Below are 22,188 nucleotides of genomic sequence, written 5' to 3' on the forward strand. Positions count from 1 at the left end.
CTAATAAGTATGGCTACACCGGCTTTCTTTTATATACCATTTGTTTGAATATCTTTTTCCATCCCTTCACTCTTAGTCTATCATTGGATCTTGCTTTTGTGTTTTTTTTTTTTTAATCTATCCTCCATTTTGGGTTTGTTTTTTTTACAGGAGAATTTAATCCTTTTATATTTAAAGTAATTACTGATAGGTAACAATTTTCCGTTGCTATTTTGTTCATTATTTTCTAGCTATTTTATAAATCCATTATTTCTTGTTTCATATCCTTCCATTTTTTGGTGTGTTTTGATTTTGGTATCAGTATGCTTTTACTTCTTTATAGTCATCTGTGTAAATACTAAGGTTTTTCCCATGTGGTTACCATGAGGCTTACATAAAATATATGTAACATAATCTTAAATTATAACACCCTCTTTTAAGCTGGTAACAAGTTAACTTCAATAGAATTCCTAAACTTTACATTTGTACTTCTCCCTCTCCCAGTTTAGGTCATTGATGTTACAGTTTATATCTTTTTTACCATTTAATAGCAGATTATTGTAACCATAGTTATTATTACCACAGTTGTTTAACTCTTAAATTAGAGTTATAAAATCTAACTTACTCCATATATACCATTACCAATGAGTTTCACGCTACCTTCTTAAGTTTTTGCAGCATTAGTTATCATTCTTTTATTTCCCCTCAAAGAATCCCCTCTTTGTAAGGCAGGTATAGTGGTGATGAGCTCTTACAGCTTTTGTCTGTTCAGAATCTATAGTTCTGAGGAACAACTTTCCTATGTATAGAATTCTTGGTTCACAGTTTCTTTCAATATTTTGAATCTATCACCTCATTCTCTATCCTGAAATGTTTCATTTAAGAAATCCACAGTCTTATGGTAGTTTCCTTGTATGTAATTTTTTTCCTCTTGCTGCTTTCAAAATTCTTTGTCTTTGACTTCTGACAATGATGGTGTGTCTCAGTGTAGCCCTGTTCAGGTTCAACCTCTTTGGGGTCAGTTGGGCTTCACAGATCTGGATATCCACTTCTCTCCCCAGATTTGGGACATTTCAGCCATTATTGCTTTAGGTATACTTTCTGACTCTTTCTCTTCCTCTGGAATTACCATAACATGGATATCGTTTTCTTTTAATTGTGTCCATTCAGCCCCATAGGCTTTCTTCATCCATTTTTATTTTCCTTTTTGCTCCTCTGACAATTTTAAATTGCCTGTATTCTGGATTGTGGGCTCTTGTCTTCTACGTAGTCGAGTCTGCTGTCCAGGCTCTCTTGGATTCTTTAGGACAGTCATTGTATTTTCAGCTCTAGGATTTCTACTTGTTTTGGAGTTTTTGATGGTTTTGATTTCTTTGTAAAACTTCTCATTTTGTTCATGTATTGTTTTCCTAACTTTGTTTAGTTGTCTGTATATTCTTGTTCTTTTCTAAATTTCTTTAAGAGTTCTTTGATAGTTCATAGATGTCCATTTCTTTATGGTCAATTCCTGGAGCTTTATTACTTACCTTGGTGGCGGTTTCCAGATTTTCATGGTCCTTGATTCCTTTTTTGTTATCTGCATATTTGAGAAACCAGTCTTCTCTTTAATACGTTACAGGTCTGACTTGGCAGAGACAGTTCTTCCCAGTCGGCTCAGTTTGGGCTTCTGGGTGTGTCTGCTAGTAACATTCCTGGGCAGGAGGAGCGTGCCCTGGGGGCCTGTTTTTGGGTGAGGCCACTGCCCCAGCTCTCAGGCTGGGTGAGTGGGGTGCCGGCTGAGCACAGCTGGGTGAGATTTCTGCCTCGGTTCCCTGCCAAAGTGAGGCAGGAGGAGGATGGCCTAGTGTGAAATTCTTGGTTGGATTTTGTCCACTGGTAGAAAACGCTGGTTGCCTGAGTTCTCTGGTCAGGCTCACTAGCCTCTCATGACTGAGGTTATATTCAGCAGTAGGTGGGGTTATGGGCCCCATCAAGGCCTGCTCAGCTCGGTGTTTGGAGACCCAAACCAGGCAAGACCTGTGCCGTGAATTCTCTGGCCAGACAGAGTGAGTGAGAGTCTGTGCTCTCTTCAGGTGCCTTTGTAAGCAGGGCTGTTGCAGGTTTGCACAGCTTCCCGTGTGTTCTGGTTGGACCCCGCGGTCCCGCAGGCTGAGAGCTGTACGCAGCAGTAGGCAGGGCCTTCAGTCAGTCTCCTTCCTGGTTCAGGCGGTGGGAGACCCAGCTCCAATACCAGTGAGGTTCTTTGTCTGTGGTCCTGTCCCAGCCAAGCAGCCTAAGTACCCTGGGCAGACAGGTCACTGGCTTTGCTCTGCAGACTGTCAGCTCTGACTTCCACACTCTGCTCTAATGTCGCTGGGCTACCCAGCTTTCCAGATGCTCCATCAACTTCCTGGTCGGGTGGGGCTGCGACCGTCACTTAGAAGTGGTCCAGACCATGACTTAGCTCACATGCCTGGGAGGGTACAGACCAGGCGCCAGGGCTGGCAAATCTCTTCATTCAAGGACCCAGATCAGGAGACCTACACCCTCACCCCACTACCTTGTCAGACAGCACCACTGACTTGGTTCTACACGTGAGCAAAACTGCCAGTTGGGATCGCTGTCCGGGTGATGCAGGTCTGCCATGGAACTCAGTCTGCCATGACCCCAGTGCCAGGGTTCTCACCAGCCCCTCCCTACTTCTCCATCACAGTCAGATTCCCAGTAGTCAGTCCTCACGGAGTTCCCCATAATCTCCATGGGGCAAGACCAGAGTTGGGGCTTCCAGGAAGTAACACACATGCTGCGGAGCTGGATCTCCATCCTGGGCTCTCCTTTCCACCTGGAGGAGCCACAGGCTCGGGAGATCTCCGTCGGTGAGGTGTGCACCAGCCTGGCGGAGGGGCGGTGTGGGCAGCATGCAGCTGCTGCTCCTACTTTTCTAATATGGCCTGTCGTGGTCGGGCTGGTGCAGGAGTGCTTCAGCCCCAGCCTCGTGTTCCAGGATTCTCTTGGTAGTGGTGTCTTGTCCATGAATAGCTGTTAGCTGTTCTTGTGAAGGGGAGCAGGAATAACCTATGTCACCATCGTGACAACACCCATCCCATCTTTATATCTAATATGTCTTTATTACCACTTTTGCTATACATTTGTATAATAATCAAATAGTAATAATAAGCATTTGTTTAGTATGTACTAGGCACTGTGTGAAGTGCTCTGAGTTTCTCACCATAACCCAGAAGTATTGTTGTTATTCTCCTTTTATAAATGAAGACATTGATACTATGAAAAATGACAAAACTTGTCTGAGGCTTACCAAGCAATATGTAGAAGTGCCAACATTAGAATCTAGGGCCTCTGATTCTAGCTCCCAGGCTCCTAATTACAGTTTACCAGTGCCTTCCCGTTGGACATTCAGGCTGTTGCCATTTGGTACCACATAGTTTTTTGGTAGTATCAAGTAGCAGGAAGCATTCTTGATCATCATGCATTTTTTGCCTATGTGCCCATTGACCTCCAGAAACTAATAAATTCACTGAACTACAAGGATTTTCTTAAAAATATTCAACTTTATACTCTTTAAGAGTTACCTTTAAATGAGTACAAATGAAGGGACATTTTGTCTTTGTCTAGAACCAAGTTTCTAAATTTATGTGATTTACAAATGAATAATCAGTGAAAGGTGAATTAATTAATTAATTCATGAATAATTGTTAAACACTCTCTGCCATGCATAGGTACAGGTGGTGGGAATACTGAGAACAAAGTAGACAAATTCCTGTTCTCATGGAGCTTACACTTTACTTGGGGAATCAGACAATAAATGTAAGGTTTGATAAATAAAAGTAACTGAGACAACATGTATAAAGTACTTAGCATAGTGCCAAGCACATGATAATGTCATGACTTAGTACTACTTGCATTTAAGCATCAGTTTAAACATAGCTGCGTCCAGTGAACAGGCCTCCACTCTAGGTTCTGTGTCCCTCCCGCATCCCCATCTCTCCACAGTAGCTCACCCGATGAGAATTCATATCCATCCGACTGCTCTCACTGGACTAGAACTTCCCTTCTGGTGTCCCAGGAGTGGGTTTCCTATGGATCACGAGATAGTAATAGCTGGAAGTGTTCTTATGACAAACTCAGAATCATTTTTTAATCTTTGTAAAGTTGACAGAAAAGTTGATATTTGACCAGTATGTGTATGACAATGCTTCTGACAACTTCCTTAGTTCAATAATCCTTTTGTTTTGTTTTGTTTTGTTACAATTTTTAATAATCATTGTTTTAGCATATAAGATTTTTACACCCGGCACCCATCACCACAGCATGTTCTGTAAGGCCTCTCCCTGGCCCTTCTGCAAACCATCCCAATTCACATCTGCATGTTTCTTTTTTTCACTGAGGATGCCATCAGGAGGATGTTCCACATTTAAAGTATTTAGACTTAACTCTGATTTAATTTGCTTGTATTTTCACATTTTTTTAACTTACTTAGGAGAAGTATGTGGGGTTTTTTGTTTTGCTTTTTACTATTATTGCTATTAGGTAAAACATTGAATTTGTTCATTTTAACCATTTTCATTTGCTTGTTTTTTACTTTGCCTTTTTATGTTAACAATTACCAAATTACCATAATTATATAGCATAAAGAAAATGCAATTAATTGTTTCACTAAACCCAATTTAGAGATTCCTCACATCTTTTCCATTTTACTCCTGGTGCCCCAAAAATATTACCATTTTCTCTGTGAGCCATGGTATGAAAAAGGAGGTACTGCACTAGACCAACCCTCCATGAGGACAGGGACTGTCTTTAGTCTCTGCATCCTCATGACCTAAACAGCAGCCAGCACAAAAAGAGTTCAGTACTTCTTATCTCTACTTTATACACATACATTTATTTGTGGAGTGAATTATTATAAATTATAGCAATAAAATCTAGAAGAGAATTGCAGATAGAATTATAGGGAGTGGAGTAAAGATGGATCCATAGTTTTTGCTTTCTGTGTGTTGGGTGCTTTCAATGTGTTATTTAATCCCAAAAGTAATCGCCTATTAAACACTTTATGGCAAAGCTGAATACACCAAAGAAAATGCCCAACTTCATTTTGAGTGCCATAACCAGCCTGGTATATATGGGAGGGAGAAGGCAGTCCAGTCATCTGGAAACTTTTGGAATATGAGGTCATTTCAGGGCTAGGATGAACCTTTACTTCCTTGATATATGGAATGAAAGCTATTAATTATTTCTAACTACTCAAGATACCTTTGTAACAATAAACCTCTTATCTAGAGAAGTTTGTACTGAGAAGAGGTGATGCACATTTTTACCCCTTAAGACTACCTGTTAAAAAATTACTTCCTTATCATAGTTTTTCATTTACTTCTTACCTCAATTTTAGATAACAAAACTCTTAGAGGAATTGAGAGAAGCTAAAGAAAACCATACACCAGAGATGAAACATTTCATGGGCTTAGAAAAGAAAATTAAACAGATGGAAATAAGACATAAACAAAGAGAGCAGGAACTTCAACAGGTAAAGTAGTAAATCACATTTACATATTATAAAATTCACCACTTTTAAGTATCTCTAGCTTGCTATAGTATTGTCATCCCTAGCAAAACTTCTTATTGTTTTCATTGGGTGTTGAGTTTATAAAAAAAATAAATGTATAACTTTTGAGACAAAATAAGACTTTAAATCTCAAATACCTAAATATTGGTATGCCTTTTATCTGGAAAAATAGAGAAGCAACTTGTATCATGTTCTTTCTTAATTATTGATTGGTACTTAAAAAGTTTGGCATTTAAACCCTGGGAACAGGGCTTTGTTTGGGAAACATGTTCCATATTCAAGTGATTTCAATAAATATTTGTAAGAAATAGATTTATATTAAAATGTGATCATTTAAAATAATGTGCCTACCACTAGTAGTATGATTACTGCACTTAATTACAAACAAATTAATTAATAGAAATTAAAAATAGGAGAACTAAGGGCATGATTTATTTTTAGGTGCTAGCCTTGGTGCTATTATTAGTTTCACATAAACAGTGTATTAATCTGCTTGGGCTGCCACAACAAAGCATCATAAACTGGGTGGCTTAAATAGAAATAACATTTCTCACAGTTCTGAGGCTATAAGTCCTAGATCAAGGTTACAGCTGATTCAGTTTCTGGTGAGAACTCTCTTCTTTGATTTGCAGGTGACCCTGCCTATGTGTGTGTACTGCAGGCTGGGGGAGGGAATAAAGAAAGAGTTCTCTGATGCATTTTCTTACAAGGACACTACTGCACTCTGATCAGGGCCCCACCCTTATTGCTTCAGTTAACTTTAATTAGTTCCTTACTCTAAATGTGGCCACACTGTGGGTTGCAGCTTCAATAGATGAATGGGAGTGGGGGCACACAAAAAGGTTCCATCTGTAACAGTATAAATTTATATAATCTTTGAAAATAAAAAATATCATATACATGCAAAGCTTTATGGTTGACCTGAGGTCCACAGAGAAACCCTAGTTCTATTAAATCATATCAAGATTGTAGCTTTTCATCATTATAGGAACTTTGAAATATAAAATGGAGAACAAAGAAGTTAATGTAACTGATTTCTCATTCTTACTCTTGGACTTTTATTTGTGGACTTCTCTTTAAAACATGGAATACCAAGAAAACATCAGCCTTGGTAGAACTAAGGCACCATAGTGCATCACCATTTCAACAGACACACCTGTATGTGTATAGGACTTTGTAATTCCTGTTTTAGAAAATGGTTGTAAGTTGATAAATTTGTTTAACATTATCTTTGTTACCTGTTATAAGCACACACTTTATTATAGCTTTATCACCAATAATTGTTTGATAGACTTGTTATAAATACAACTAATATGTACACAAATAAGTTATATAGTACACAGTACAATTCTAAAATATATACAGGATTTTTCAACAAATACGTGTTTATCTGAAATATATAATTTCAATATGGTCTACAAAATTGGCTTTTATTTGCTTAAGCAAAAATGTAGTAGGACTTGTAGGACATCCTTGTAGGACATTTATAGAGAAGGTAATAGATGTGTTTCATATACAACATAGTAAAATGCTAAATTAGGATGTCATCAAGATGTCCCCATAGATCATTCCTGACTTCAGTCTCCCTCACAAGAAGACCAACTAGCATGTATCATAGAGAAGACACACCTGTGAAAATCCCGGACACAGAGGTGCAACTGCAGCACCCACTTGAGAGACCAAGAAGGACAGCATTAGAAGGGTAAGAGGAGTGCCCGCACGCTGAAGGCATCCTCCTCACCCAGGCTAGCACAGTACTGAAAGAGGGGGCTCCCAGAAACCTATGGTTTCTCCAGTGGGAAAAAAGAGAGCCCAGGGTTAACACTGCGCTCACCCACCATTATGGGTTGCTTCCCAGGAGGCCCACTCATTTCTCAAATTATAGGAGTTTCAGGAAGAATCTGTGAAGCTTGACCACAGGACATCAAATTGTGATCAAAAAGGGGCACAGGGGTTACAGCAAGCACCACTCAGGTCTTGGTAGACTGAGCCCCTCCTCAAAGCTGTATCAAAGTAGAGAGAGAACCAGTGCTGCATCCATCTGCAGAACCAAGACGGTGGCCCTGTCTGGTAAGGGGAGTCAGCGAACAGTCTGCCTCATTCAGGACCCAAACAACAGCAGTCGCCAGCCTTGGAGCCTGTTCAGCCCCTGTGCTTGGAAGGGGAACCTAATTAATCATCCCATCTATTGCTGAATACAGCCTCCCGCCCCATTCAAGCAAGAAGCCACATAGCCCATCCTACAGCTCTGTTTACAATGGCATTTGTGCAGAAAACCCAGCCAGCAGGTCTGCCTGTCTGGAGAGTAACCCAATTTACTTAGTAACACCGTCTGTCCAGGGTTCTTTGTCCACAGTTCTACCTGATTTAGGTCCCCAAACAAAGACCAGTGCCCACCTTGGGGCACATTCTGTTGCCCCTCCTGGGAAAGGAAGCTAATTCCTAGCCCCATGTACTGTTGAGTATAGTGCCCAGCAGTACCCAACTAGAAAGCCTGACTAGAGAATCCAGATACCTGTAGAGTACATCCTATAGCAGTGCTTGGGCAGCAAACCAAGCTACCAGTCCTACCCAGCTGTTCCCAGCTGCCAGCATTCCCCTCTCCTCAGTGCTCAGGCAGCGGCCTCAACCAAAAAAGAGACCCCAGTAGACAGCCCCACCTGCCCAGGAATGCCACCAGCTGTGCCCTGTCCAAAACCCTGAGCTGAGCTGACTGGCAAAGGACTGTCTATGGAAGCAACTTGTAAAGTCCAGAAGAGGAGACCAGTTTAATGCACAGATATCAACTCAAGGGTCATGAAAAATCTGGTAAACATGACACCATCAAGGGAAGCTAATAAAGATCTAATAACTATTCATAATAAAATGGAGATCTGTGGACTGTTCTGACAATTCAGAGTAATCCTTTTAGTGAAGTTTAGTGAACCATAAGAACACTCAGAAAGACAACTTCCTAAACAAAATTAGAAAAATAACACATGAGCAAAAACAAGTTCAACAAAAAACTGCAAACCATAAAAAAAAAAACACATCCTAGAGCTGAAGAATACAATGACAAAACAGGAATTCAAAGGACAGCTTCAACAGAAGATTTGACCTAACAAAAGAAAGGTCATTTGAAATTACCAGTCAGAGGAACAAAAAGGGCAAAGAGTGAAAAAGTGAGGACATCTTACAGAACTTATGGGGGCACCATCAGAACAAACTATCCCCATTATAGAAATCCCAGACAGGGAAAAGGACAAGAGCAGAAAGCATATTTAAGGTAATAATGAAACTTCCAAAATGGGAAAAACATGGATATCCAGATTCATGAGGCCCAGAGGAGCACAAAAAGATTGAACTTAAAAAGTGCTGTACCAAGAAACATTATAATTGTCAACAAGTGAAAATGAAAAGATGCTATTTAACAGTAAAATCATAAATGTGGGTGTAAAAATGAATAGTAATAGTAAACATTGTCAAAGTCAGATTCTCTACTGTTATAGTGGTAATGCATAATTCACTTAGTACTCTAGGTTAAAAGTTAAAAAATAAGCATATTAAAATAGCCTTAACTACATCAAATTTGTTATGGGTACACAATATTAAAAATAGGTAACTTGTAAATAGGTTGCAGCAAAGCAGTTCTATGAGGGAATTTTATAGTAATACAGACCTACTTCAAGAAACAAGAAAAATCTCAATCTGTCCCTGCACCAAAAGGAACTAGAAAAAGAACAAACAAGGCCAGTTAGCAGAAGGAAGGAAATAATAAAGATTGCAACAGAAATGAATGAAACAGACTAAAAAAATAATAGAAAGAATCAGTGAAACTAAGCGCTTGCTCTTTGGAAAGATAAAGTAGAAAAACCTTTCACTAGACTCATCAAGAAAAAATAGGGGACACTAATAAATAAAATGAAAAAAGACTGATACTACAGAAATGCAGACATTTATAAGAGATTGCTATGAAAAATAATATTCCAACAAAATGGACAATCTAGAAGAAATGGATAAATTCCTAGAAATATGCAATCTCCCAAGACTGAACCAGGAACAAATAGAAAATTCAAACAGATTACCAGTAATGAAATTGCAGCAGTATTTTTTTAATAAAAATAAAAAAAAACAGGACCACACAGTGCTTCACAGAATTCTACCAAACATTTAAAGGAGAGTCAATGCCCATCCTTCTCAAGCTATTCCAGAAAAACTGAAGAGAAAGGAAAAATTCCAAACTCATTCTATGAGGTCAGCATTACCCTCATACCATAAACAGGCAAGCACACTATAAGAAAAGAAAACTATAGGCCAACATTCCTGATGAACATAGATGCAAAAATCTTTAATATTAGCAAACTGAGTTCAACAATACATTGAAAGGATCACATACCATAATCGTGTGGAACTTATTCCAGATATGCATGGATGGTTCAACATCTGTAAATCAATGTGATACACCACATTAACAAAAGGAAAGATAAAAACTGTATCATTTCAATAGATGCAGAAAAGCATTGACAAAATTAACATCCACTCATAATAAAAACTCAACAAAGTGGGTACAGAGGGAATATACTTCAGTACAATAAAGGCCACATACAACAAACCCCAAAGCTAACATCATAATGGTGAAAAGCTGAAAGACTCATTATAGCTTTAAAGACACATACAGAGAGTGAAAAAATTGAAAAAGATATTTCAAGCAAATGGTAATCAAAAAAAGGCAATAGTAGCTATGGTTCTATCAGGCAAATTAAAAATTTAAACTAAAAGAAGAGAAAAGGTAAGTGTAATAATAAATATTATCAATACATCAATAAGATAATTGTAAATATGCACCCAGATCAGAGTACCTAAATATGTAAAACAAACACTAATTGAACTAAAAGGATAAATGAACAGCAATACAATGGTAGGTACTTCCCCACTCTGAGCAATGAATAGATCATCTAGACAGAGCATCAATAAAGAAATAGTGGGGTTTGAACAACAGTCTAAAAAAATGGACCTAACAGACATATACAGTACATTTCCACCAATAACAGAATACATATTCTCTAGCACATATAGAACATTTTCCAGAATAGATAGTATGTTAGGCCACAAAACAAGTCTGATCAAATTTGGGAAAATGAAAATCATATCAAGTAGCTTCTTTGACCACAGTGGTATGAAACAAATCAATAATGAGAAAAACTCACAAATACATGGAAATTAAGCAACACTCACCTGAACAACCAGTAGATCAAAGAAGAAATTAAAAATGAAATTAAAGAGTATTTTGAGACAAATGAAATTGGAAACACAACATACCAAGACTTACAGAACACAACAAAAGCAGTTCTGAGAGGGAAGGTTACAGTGATAAATGCACACATCAAAAAACAAAAAAGATTTCAAACAACCTAACTTAACACCTTATAAACTAACAAAGCAAAAAGAGGGAAACCAAGATTAAATACAGGACAGGAAAACAATAGAAAAGATTAACAAAACTAAGTTGGTTCTTTGAAAAGTTTAATAAAATTGACAAGCCATTAGCTAGACTAACCAAGAGAAAAGGGGGAACTCTCAAAATGCCAAGTGAAAAAGGAGACTTTATAATTGATACTACAGAAATACAAAGGATCATAAGAGACTACTATGAAAACTATATGTCAACAAGCTGGGCAGCCTAAAAGACAGAGGTAAGTTCTAGAAACATAAAACTCTCTGATAATGAATAAGAAAGAAATAGAAAATCTGAATAGACTAGTAAGGAGATTGAATCAGTAATGGAAAATTCCCAACAAAGAAAAATCCAAGACCAAATGGCTTCACTGGTAAATTCTAAAAAACTTTTAAAGAAAAATCAGTATCAGCCCTTCCCAAACTCTTCCAAAATAGAAGAGGAGTGAACATTACCTAACGGATTTTACAAGGTCAGCATTCCCTCATAATAAAGCCAGGTAAGGACACTACCAAAAAAGAAAACCAGAGGCCAGTATCCCTTATGAATATAGATGTAAAAATTCTCAAAAAATTAGCAAATGAAATTCAACAGCATGTTAAAAGGATTGTACACCATGATCAAGTGTGATTCATTCCTGAGATGTAACAATGATTTAACTTATGCCAATAAGTATATATGATAACATCAAATTACTAGAATGACAGATAAAAGTCTTGTCTACTCAATAAATGCAGAAAGAACATGTTAGAAAATTCAATATCCATTCATGATAAAACAACAGATAAGGTATATAAAGAATGTACCTAGACATAATAAAGGCCATATATAGTAAGACACAACTAACATCATACTCAGTGGTAAAAATTTGAAAGCTTTTCCTCTAAGATCAGAAATATGACAAGGGTGCTCATTCTAATCACTCCTATTCAACATAGTACTTGACATCCTAGCAGGAACAATCAGGCAAGAAAAAGAAATGAAAGGCACCAAAATTGAAAAGGAAAAGGTAAAATTGTCTCTATTTGCAGATGACATGATTTTATATATTGGAAGTCATAAAGACTCCACCAAAAACTTGGTTAGTCAACAAATTCAGTGAAATTGCAGGGTATATAAATCAATATACAAAAATCATACTGTTTCTATATAGTAACAAATTATCTGAAAAAGAAAATCCCATTTATAGAAGCATCATAAACAATGAACAACTTGAGAATAAATGTATATCCAAGGAGGTAAAAGAGCTGTGTGAGACATTGTGAAAGAAATTAAAGTGGATAAAAATTAATGGATAGGTGTCTCATATTCATGGATTAGAAGAATCACTACTGTTAAAATGTCCAACTCCAGCTATAAATTCAATGCATTCTCTATCAAGATTCCAGTGTCATTTGTATAATAATAGAAGAAACAATTCTAAAATTTGTAACCACAAAAGACCCTGAATAGCCAGAACAATCCTGAGAAAGAACAAAGTTGGAAGCCTCACACTTCCTAATTTCAAAATATAATCAAAGCTATAGTAATCAAAACAGTGTGGTACTGGTGTTAGAAGCAGACACATAGACCATTGGAACAGAATCAAGAGCCCAGGAGAAAAACCATGCATATACAGTCAATTATTATTTGATAAGGAAACCAAAAATACCCAATGAAGAAAAGACAGTCTCTTCAATAAAAGGTTCTGATAAAATTGGATATTCACATGCAAAAGAAAGAAACTAGACCCCTATCTTACACAACTCACAAAAATTTACTCAAAATGGATTACAGATTTAAATGTAAGACCTGAAATCATATAACCCTTAGAAGAAAACAGAGAAAAAAAGCTCCTTGACCTGGGTCTTAGCAATGGTTTTTTGGGTATGACACCTAAAAGCAACAAAACAAAAATAAACAACGGAAATACATCAAACTAAGAAGTACTTGCATGCCCAGAAAATCAATATATGAAAATGCAACCTATGAACTGAGAGAAAATATTTAAAAGTCACACATGAGATAAGGGGTTAATATACAAGGAACTCATAATATATATATACATATATATATACATTTTTTAATGGGCAAAGGACCTGAATAGATATTTTTCCAAAGAAGATATTTAAATGTCCAACAGATACATGAAGAGGAGTTCAACATTACTAATCATTAGGACAGTGCAAATCAAACCCACAATGGGACATCGCCTCACACCTATTAGAATAACTATCATCAAAAAGACAAAAATAGCAAGTATCAGCAGAAGTGTAGAGGAAAAGGAACGCTTGTGCACTGTTGGTGGTAAAGTTATATAGCCACTATTGAAAACAGTGTGGAGGGTCCTGAAAAAAACAAACCTCATTTTAATGAGGGGATGCTCATTTCACAGTTGAAAAAAGCAGATCCACATAAACAAGGCGGTCTAGTGTGGTAGTCAAGACAAAGGACTCTCCAGGTTGCCTGGGTGTGAATCCTGAATCTGCTTCCAATGGGTTGTGTGTGAATGGTGGGCAAAAAAATTTTTCTTTAAAATTACCTGTGTCTCCATTTCCCTACCTGTTAAATGGGAATAAGTACACAGAATCTATTCCTAGTATGTTGTCAAAATTAAATGACTAGATACATGTAAAATGCTTAAAACCAAGCCTGGCACATGATGATGCTACATGTGTGGTTTTATCATTATTTCTGGTGCTATAATGTGTGGTTCATTAATGGCATATGTTGTATGTTAAAACTGTCTTGACAGCATCTCAAGTGCCATTTTTAGGAGGAACAGCATTTTAGGGATGTTTGGATTCATACCAAGGTATTAAAATTTTCTGATGCTTTAAATGCTTTTTTCAAAAAGACTATAAAACTCTGTATCAGAATTGGATACTAGATTTCCCAGTTCTTACCCTCTTCTCCTGCAAACCTTTTCAGACACAGGGGAGCCTGTTAATAAGGTGCCCTCTCCTCCCTCCCCTCCTCTGATACACCAGTCACTGGTTTACCATAGTCGGCACTGTCCCACTGTAGCTCTTTGCAATCTCTTAAATGTACTTTGCCCGCTTTGTGAATTTCCTGGGGAGATGTAAAAGAAGCCCCTTCTCCTTAGTTGTGAGGGAACTGACAGGTCAAAAAGTGACTCAGACTAGCCCAGCTTGGTTAGTAAATGAGTTTCATTAAGGGGTTACTTAAGGAACAGTGGATGGCATTCACGTGGTTGCTGCACAGAAGTGGCCACTGCAGACCTGTTAGGCTGGCTCTTATCGGGATGAGGAAAGGGCTACATGTAGGGGGCATGTAAGCACACGCTGGTGCTTATTTTGTTTCAAGGGACTCAGCGAACATCCTTGCAGTCCTTGTGTCTCCAGCCTGCAGGCTGAGGCAGGGGAGTGTCCCTGTCCCCTTCCTTTGGAATGTAGCCCAGCAGTTTGTCATTTAAAATGGCTGTGGTAGTCAAATTGCCTTTACTTTAGTCAAGTTTCAGAGGATCTTCTATAACAACCCCACTGTGAACTCTAACGGTAATAAGGGACTTTCCATTTGCAGATCATACAGCAAACCCAGCAAGTAGTAGAAACTGAACAAAGCAAAGAAACTGAGAAGTGGAAAAGACTTGCCCAGTTGAAGAATCGTGAGCTGGACAAGTTCCGCACAGAACTGGACTCCGTATTAGACGTCCTCCGAGAGCTGCACCGGCAGGGGGCAGGGGTCCCCGCTGCTTCGGCAGCCGCCCCGAGGACACCAAAGTGTCACTAGAGACTCGCAGGGCCTCACAGGAAGACTTGGGGATGGATGGTGGACGGGATTGTGCCAGTTTCGAAGGAAGCTTTGAAAGCAACAAGCAACTAACACAAAAGGAACATTTCAAAACAAATTGCACTTAACCAGTAAGAAAAAAAATAGCACTGTGGTATCTTACTGAAAATTATTAACCAGTCACATTTTAAATCATTTATGGACAAGGCCCTTTATGTCCATGATTAGAACCAGTAAGGTTTATTGTAAAAGGACACATGCTAAGGAAAGGAAAGTGCATATATGCAGCCATCATTGACTAAATGTGTATTCCTAAATCTCGGAGACAGAAAAACGGCTCCTCTTTCTCTTGGAAACGGGGAGGAATGTGAGCAAGTGGCGTGCACAGTCACATGGACGGTCCCCTGAGTAGCAGAGCTTCCATGATGACTTAACAAGACCTGTGACGTCCACACGGGAAGCAGGTGAGCTCTCGCGCTTTCCCTCGGAGCTCCACTCCTGCCTCTAGTTGCCTCCCGTCTGTACTTGCCATCAGGTGAAGAATGTATTTTACAAGCGCTAAGAGGATTTGGTATATTCATTGTTTTAATTTTTTATGCTGTGTGTCTTAAATGCAAGTCCTTGTTTGTAACTCTAAGATTATAAATAGAACATAACATTTTTACTTTCTCTACTTAAAAAGTAATATATATTCATTAGAAAAAAGCATGCATACTCGTGTGATTATTGGTTTATGTTACAATCCCATCCCAAAAGCGGACGGTGAGTATAAAAGATACTAGTAAGTTAAAGATATGGCCATTTTGTTTTTAAGTGTTCTAGCCTAGTTGCTATCCAAGAAAAGTATAATGGAGCCACATGTAATTTTTTATTTTTCTTGTAGCCACATTTATCTTTTTACGGTAAAAAGAAACAGATGAAGTTAATTTCGGTAATTTATGTAATATTTCTAAAATATCAATATAAAAATTGAATTTTTACATTCTTTTTTTCATTCCAAGTCTCTCACATCTGGTGTATTTAACATTTACAGCATATCTCAGTTTGGACTAGCCACATTCCAATTGCTCAATAGCCACATGCCAATAAATGCAATTCTAGAATAATAACTGAAATACTTTGTAAAGGACAGGTGAGATCGATTTTGGTGAAATTATGGGTAGCAAGTGAAATGTGGAAGTTAAATATAAGGAATGCAATTAATGTCTTACTGTCCAGCATTTTTTAATGTCCTTTTCCTAAGAGGGTAGAAAAAGCATTAGTTACAGTTTGCTATTTCTTATGTGACATAATTTTATTTTAAGTTATAATATAAACTATTTTGGCCATTATTTGAGTGGGCTTTTGTGTATTTTTTATCTGCAAGGCTATTAGTTCATAGCCACAACCATCCCTCCCTTTGTCTTTCTGACGGGAGAGTTGCGGGCCGTCCATCCCGAGCACAAACACGACTGAAGCACAAGGAGGTGCGAACATCAGCTGGATGATCACTCCAAGGACATGCATCCTACTGTGATGAGAATTCTGTATTCTGTTGTGGAGATGTGTTCATGGCAGATGTTCAGTTCTATTTAGATTAATGATCCATAAACACTATCAAAATCATTAGTTACAACTAAAAACCTCAGCGACCATATCCCAGTCCTTAGCCATTGCACAAAGCATCTAGGATGAGAACAAGTACATACAGCCAAATATGAATAAATGCAACAAGAGTGTTAGGAAGTGTGAATGGAGCACAGAAGAGTAATTCCCTTCACCCAGGATCTGGACAGACCTTTTTCTTGGAAAACGTGGCTTTTGGCTTTGGATATTGATCTTAAGAAGGTGTGGAATTTTGGTACAATGGGATGTAAGAAAGGGAATTTTAAAACAGATTCTAAAATTCATATAGAAATACAGAGAACCTCAAAAAGTCAAAACAAAGCAAATATCTGGCTGGAGGACTTACACTATCCGATTTCAAGACTCACTATAAAGCTACAGTAACTAGGAAGTATAATATTGCCATATCATAGGCAAATCAAAAAATAGAACAGGATAGAATATCCAGAAATAAATTAACACATATATGGACAACTGATTTTCATATCCTTAAAGACGCAAAGGCAGTTCAGTGGATATTGGAACAATTAGATTTCCCAATGCAAAAAAAAAAGAACTTTGATTCATACCTTACAACATAGACATGAATTAACTCAAAATGGATCATAGACCTTAATAGAAAACCTTAAACTATGAAACTTCTAGGAAAAATCAATAAACCTTTATGACCTTGAGTTTGGTGAAGATTGCTATAACATGAAAAGTATGATTTATTTTAAAAAGAAATTGATAAATTAGACTTTACCATAGTGAAGAACTTCTGCTCTTCAAAGACACTATTAAGCAAATAAAAAGACAAGCCATAGGCTGAAATTTGTAGATCATATATCTAAAATTTTAAAGGATTTACATCCAGAATGAAGAACTCTCAAAACTCAACAATAACAAATGCCCTCAATAAAGGAATCTGCCAAAGACTTGAAAAGACAATTCACCAAAGATACCCAGATGGAAAATAAGCGTATGAAAAGATGCTGAACACCATCAGTTATTAGTGGAATGCAACTGAAAACTGCTGAGAGATAACTACTACGCACGTATCAACATGGATAAAATTCAAAAGACTGACCTTACAAACTCTTGGCAAGAAAGTAGAGCAACCAGAATTCATATACACCATGAGGAATTTAAAATGACACAGCCGTTTTGGAAAACTGTTTAGCAGTTCCTAGAAAGGTAAATACCTATCTACCACATGACCCAGACATTCCTCTCCTAGGAATTCAAGAAAATAAAAGCATATGTCCATACAAAGACTTATAAACAAATATTCATAGCAGTTTTATTTATACTACCCAAAATGTAAATAATCCAAATGTCCATCAAGAAGTGAATGGAGTACATCCCTAAAATGAAACACTACTCCAATGAAAAGCAATATGGTATTGATAACGCTCAACATGGATGAATCTCAAAATAATTATGCTGAATGAAAGAAGCCAGATAAAACAGAAGAGATATGGCATGATTGCATTCATATAAATAATTTGAAAATGCCAACCAATATGTAGTGCAGACAGAAGATCAGGGGTTTCCAGGGAAGGGATGGGGAGGCAGGGATTACGAAAGAGCATGAGAAAACTTTTGTGGGTGATGGATATGTTCATTTTCTTGATTGTGGTGCTAGTTTCTTGGATATATGTATATGTTAAAATGTATTGTACACTTTACAAATATGTAAAACTTACTTGGTCAAGTATACCTCAAATTTGCTTAAAAATGCAGTCTACAAACAACAACAAATGTTGGAGAGGTTGTGAAGAAAGGGGAACCCTCCTACACTGCTGGTGGGAATGTAAATTAGTTCAACCATTGTGGAAAGCAGTATGGAGGTTCCTCAAAATGATCAAAATAGACATACCATTTGACCCAGGAATTCCAGTTCTAGGAATTTACCAGCAGCCCAGTTTGAAAAAGACAGATGCACCCCTATGTTTATCATAGCACTATTTACAATAGCCAAGAAATGGAAACAACCTAAGTGTCCATCAGTAGATGAATGGATAAAGAAGATGTGGTACATATACACAAGGGAATATTATTCAGCCATAAGAAGAAAACAAATCCTAGCATTTGCAACAACATGGATGGAGCTAGAGGGTATTATGCTCAGTGAAATAAGCCAGGCAGAGAAAGACAAATACCAAATGATTTCACTCATACGTGGAGTATGAGAACAAAGGAAAACTGAAGAAACAAAACAGCCGCAGAATCACAGAACCTAAGAATGGACTAGCCCAGCGCCTGCACACAGTTGGCGGTAAGAACTGGCTGGATGGAGGGGGGCTGTTTCTCATACCTATTATTACAGGTGTACTAAGAACTCTGTGCACAGTTACCAAAGGGAAAGGGACTGGGGAGAATAGGAGGGAAGGGCAGGGAAGAAGAAACGGGGCCTTACGATTAGCACGTACAATGTGGGGGGGGGCGGGGCTGTGCAACACAGAGAAGACAAGTAGTGATTCTACAGCATCTTACTACGCTAATGGACAGTGACTGTAATGGGGTTTGTGGGAGAGACTTCGTGAAGGGGAAACCCTAGTAAACATAATGTTCTTCATGTAATTGTAGATTAATGATAACAAAAAAATATGCAGTCTGATCCCGACCCATCTGAATGCCTGACTGGAAAGAGATGAGGCAGCCCCCACTGCCTAACAGGAAGCAGGGGAAATTCTCTCATGGACGAAAACATCATATGTGGCATCAATGGATTCTTCATTCACAATGTCTGCCAAATAATAAAAAGTGGATAGGAAAAGTGTTGAGACTACATGATTGATAATATGAGAATAAGAAATATTAGGCAACAAATGCAAACCCACAGATGATCTAGGTATTAGGCTTAGCAAATAAAGACTATAAAATAATTCCTCTTAATATGTTCAATAAAATAGAGGAATGATGGACAAAACAGATGAAAGGATAAACAGTTTCACCACAGAAATAAGCTGAAATGTATTATTAAGAAAAACCAAACTGACTCTAGAATTGAAGCTTTCAGTTGTGGAAACACAGTGAAGTTAATTTGAATTCCTTTTAAAAGTAAGGCCAGGTGGCAAAAACAAACAGCAAGCTTGCAGTCGGAATCGTCAGCTTGTAAGCCTTTGCCACAGCTCCCTGGAGGAAAGGGGTTTTCATCTGTATCGTGAATGGGGTTACAGTGTCGATTCAGAAAGAGGGCTTCATACCAGATGGAAAGACTCCTGCTTTTATGACACCCACCACATGACAGTTACTGGGTGGGGCCGCCTCTTGGGTGAAAGGGAGACTCAAAGAACTCTGTGCACTGACACAAGGAAGGCATGGGGAAACTGATTCTACCAGAGTCTCTAGGAAAAAACAAGGTCTCCCTTAAAAAAGCTGAACTCCAAACTCATGCCTCACGTGGATGTGGAATCCAAACTTACATTTCACTTACGATGCAGGAATCCCCAAGCAGAAAATAACAATAATGGAATTTCAGATTGATCAAATCATTTGGGGCCTAAGGAAAGGCAACAGAAATTTGTTCTCTAGGAAAATTTTTATAAACCAGGGTGCATGGAGGACCATAGGAAAAAACAGTACTTGCTGAAGGGGAGCTCACACAACTGCGGGCAAGATGAACAGGGAGAAATCTTCACCCTAAGTAAGTAGGGGCAGAGCCCAGGTTCCCAGGACGATCAGTGCTCCAGGGCATAAAATCATGAAACAATCTAAAAAAGCATAAAATGAGTACAGCCGAATTTTCTTTTTTAATCATAGAAAATGTAATGAAAAAGCAGGACATTATGGAAAAAGAATTTTTTTTAAAGAACTAAACAGAACTTACGGGAACAAAATAGACATAACAGTTGATAAATAAAATTCAATGGTGGGTTTAATAACAGACTTTAAACATCTAGTATGTTCCTTAAAATTCAAGAGTAATCTCTGAAATTCCTGTTTAAAAAGAGAATAAAAACAAAGGGGCCACAATGGAGCTTCTATTCTCAGTGCTTTATGTATTTCATCACTTGATGCTCACAGACCTCTCGGTGGGTTTATTACCCCTTTTTGTATACGAGGAAACAATCTCAAAGGGACTGAGTGTCCAGGTTAAGATCGCAGTTACCGAGCGATGGAACCAAGCCAAGACTCACCGTCTCGGCCCTGTGCCCTCGGCCAAGACTGCGTGGCATAAAGAGGGAGCAAAGAGCAGAGCAAAGGGGACAGAGGTCACAGGTAAGGTGCCAGGAACAAGGTATCATCCAGAGCCACATATGTTTACATGAAATAAAAGAATTAAAGGATTTACAGACTTCGTTTACCTGAAACAAAGCAAAATTAAAACATAAAACAGATTGAAAGTTAAAAGAATAACATAAAGAGGTCAACAGAGTAGAAAAATGGTATATCAGATAATACTAACCAACAGAAAGAAAATAATCTATACTTCCCAGATTCACTATTTACTTGAAACTCAGCTTGATCGGCCACTTACTAGCTCTGAGCCTTAGCAAAATACTGAATCTCTCAGGGCCTTTGTTTTCTTAGTACACCTGTAATAATAGGTATGAGAAACAGCCCCCCTCCATCCAGCCAGTTCTTACCGCCAACTGTGTGCAGGCGCTGGGCTAGCCCAAGATCTGTCATGAACAAAATAAAGATCCCTGCCTTTGCAGAGCTTACATTCTAGTAGGAGGAGCAAAAAATAAGCTACAGACATATTAATCATGTGAATTATATAACATGATAGAAGGTGATAAGCACTGTAGAGAAAGAAAGAGAATCTGGGAATGCTGGGCAGGGATAAGGAGGAAGCAGTTTCCAATTTACAACAGGACAGCCAGAGTAAGAACACTGGGGAGGTGGGTATTACTTTGCTAAGATTCCCACAGCAAAGTACTACAAACTGGAGGACTTAAACAGCAGAAACACACTGTCTCAGTTCTGGAGGCTGGAAGTCCAAAGTCAAGGTGTCAGTAGGCTCAGGCTCCTTCTGAGGGCCGAGGGCAAATCTGTCCCAGACTCCGTCCTTTAGATGGCCGTCTTCTCTCTACCATCTCTCCACATCGTCTTCCTTCTGTGCATGTCTGTGTCCAAATTCCTTTTCCTAAGACACAAGTCATACTGGACTAGGGCCCACCCTAAGGACCTCATCTTAACTGCTGACATCTGCAGCAATACTGTTTCCAAGGAAGGTCACATTCTGTGGTATTGGAGGTCAGGACTCCAACATATGAACTGGGGGCACACTCAATCTGACCCTCACAGGGGGTATTTGAAGAAAAACTTGAAAGAAGTGAGGAAGTGGGCCATGTGGGGCAGAATGTTCCAGACAGAGACCAGCCAGGGAAGCAGCCTTAAGATGGGCACATGTCTGATGCCTCCAAGGGACAGTGGGGGGCAGTGTGATGGGTGAGTGAGCCAGGGGGCAGAGAAGTGGGTGCCGCTAGCGAGCACAGTGGGAGCAAGGCCTTGAGGGCTCTGTAAGGACGCAGCCTCTTCACCAAATGGCATGGGAAGCCGTTGCAGGATTTTGAGCAGAGAAGCAACCTGACTTAACTTATACTTAAAAGGATCATTTAAGCTTCTGTGTTGACTTCTCATAGGAGGGCTTCAAAAATTAACTTCACTCAGAGGCTGTTTATGCCCAAGAGATGTCGTAAGATGTTTACAAGGGTGTTTATAATGATGCTGGTAGTATCCCTTCCCCTCTCCCAAGATTCTTTTACTGTCCAATGTGTCTCTCCCAGCTTCTGGGAATGTTGGCCCTCTAGTGCCCTTTCTATAGAGAACTGCCCTTGGCCAAAGCAGAAGTCACCTTACCCTGACTGGCCTGGGGCTACAAAAGGTAGCCTTAAGGAGGAATGACTTTTGTGGTTCAATTTGGGCCTCTTGCCTAATGGAGTGAATA

General features: G+C 38.5%; 1 protein-coding gene across 6 annotated transcripts in view; it reads left to right on the forward strand.

Annotated features, from left to right (window-relative positions):
• LOC130679843 (centrosomal protein of 162 kDa-like) overlaps positions 1-22,188 on the forward strand; it is a 109,107-nt gene that overhangs the window by 82,027 nt on the left and 4,892 nt on the right. For 5 of the 6 annotated variants that reach the window (XM_057489365.1, XM_057489361.1, XM_057489362.1 and 2 more), the window contains 2 exons: positions 5,363-5,497; positions 14,493-15,531. In XM_057489365.1, coding sequence (XP_057345348.1) covers positions 5,363-5,497; positions 14,493-14,702 — 345 coding nt within the window. In that variant the 3' untranslated portion in view covers positions 14,703-15,531. Of the gene's footprint in view, positions 1-5,362; positions 5,498-14,492; positions 15,532-22,188 lie in introns of those variants that run through there. The other variant, XR_008992804.1, reaches the window with a different exon arrangement.

The sequence above is a fragment of the Manis pentadactyla genome, chromosome 12, assembly GCF_030020395.1.
Source record: "Manis pentadactyla isolate mManPen7 chromosome 12, mManPen7.hap1, whole genome shotgun sequence".
Taxonomy (NCBI): Eukaryota; Metazoa; Chordata; class Mammalia; order Pholidota; family Manidae; genus Manis; species Manis pentadactyla.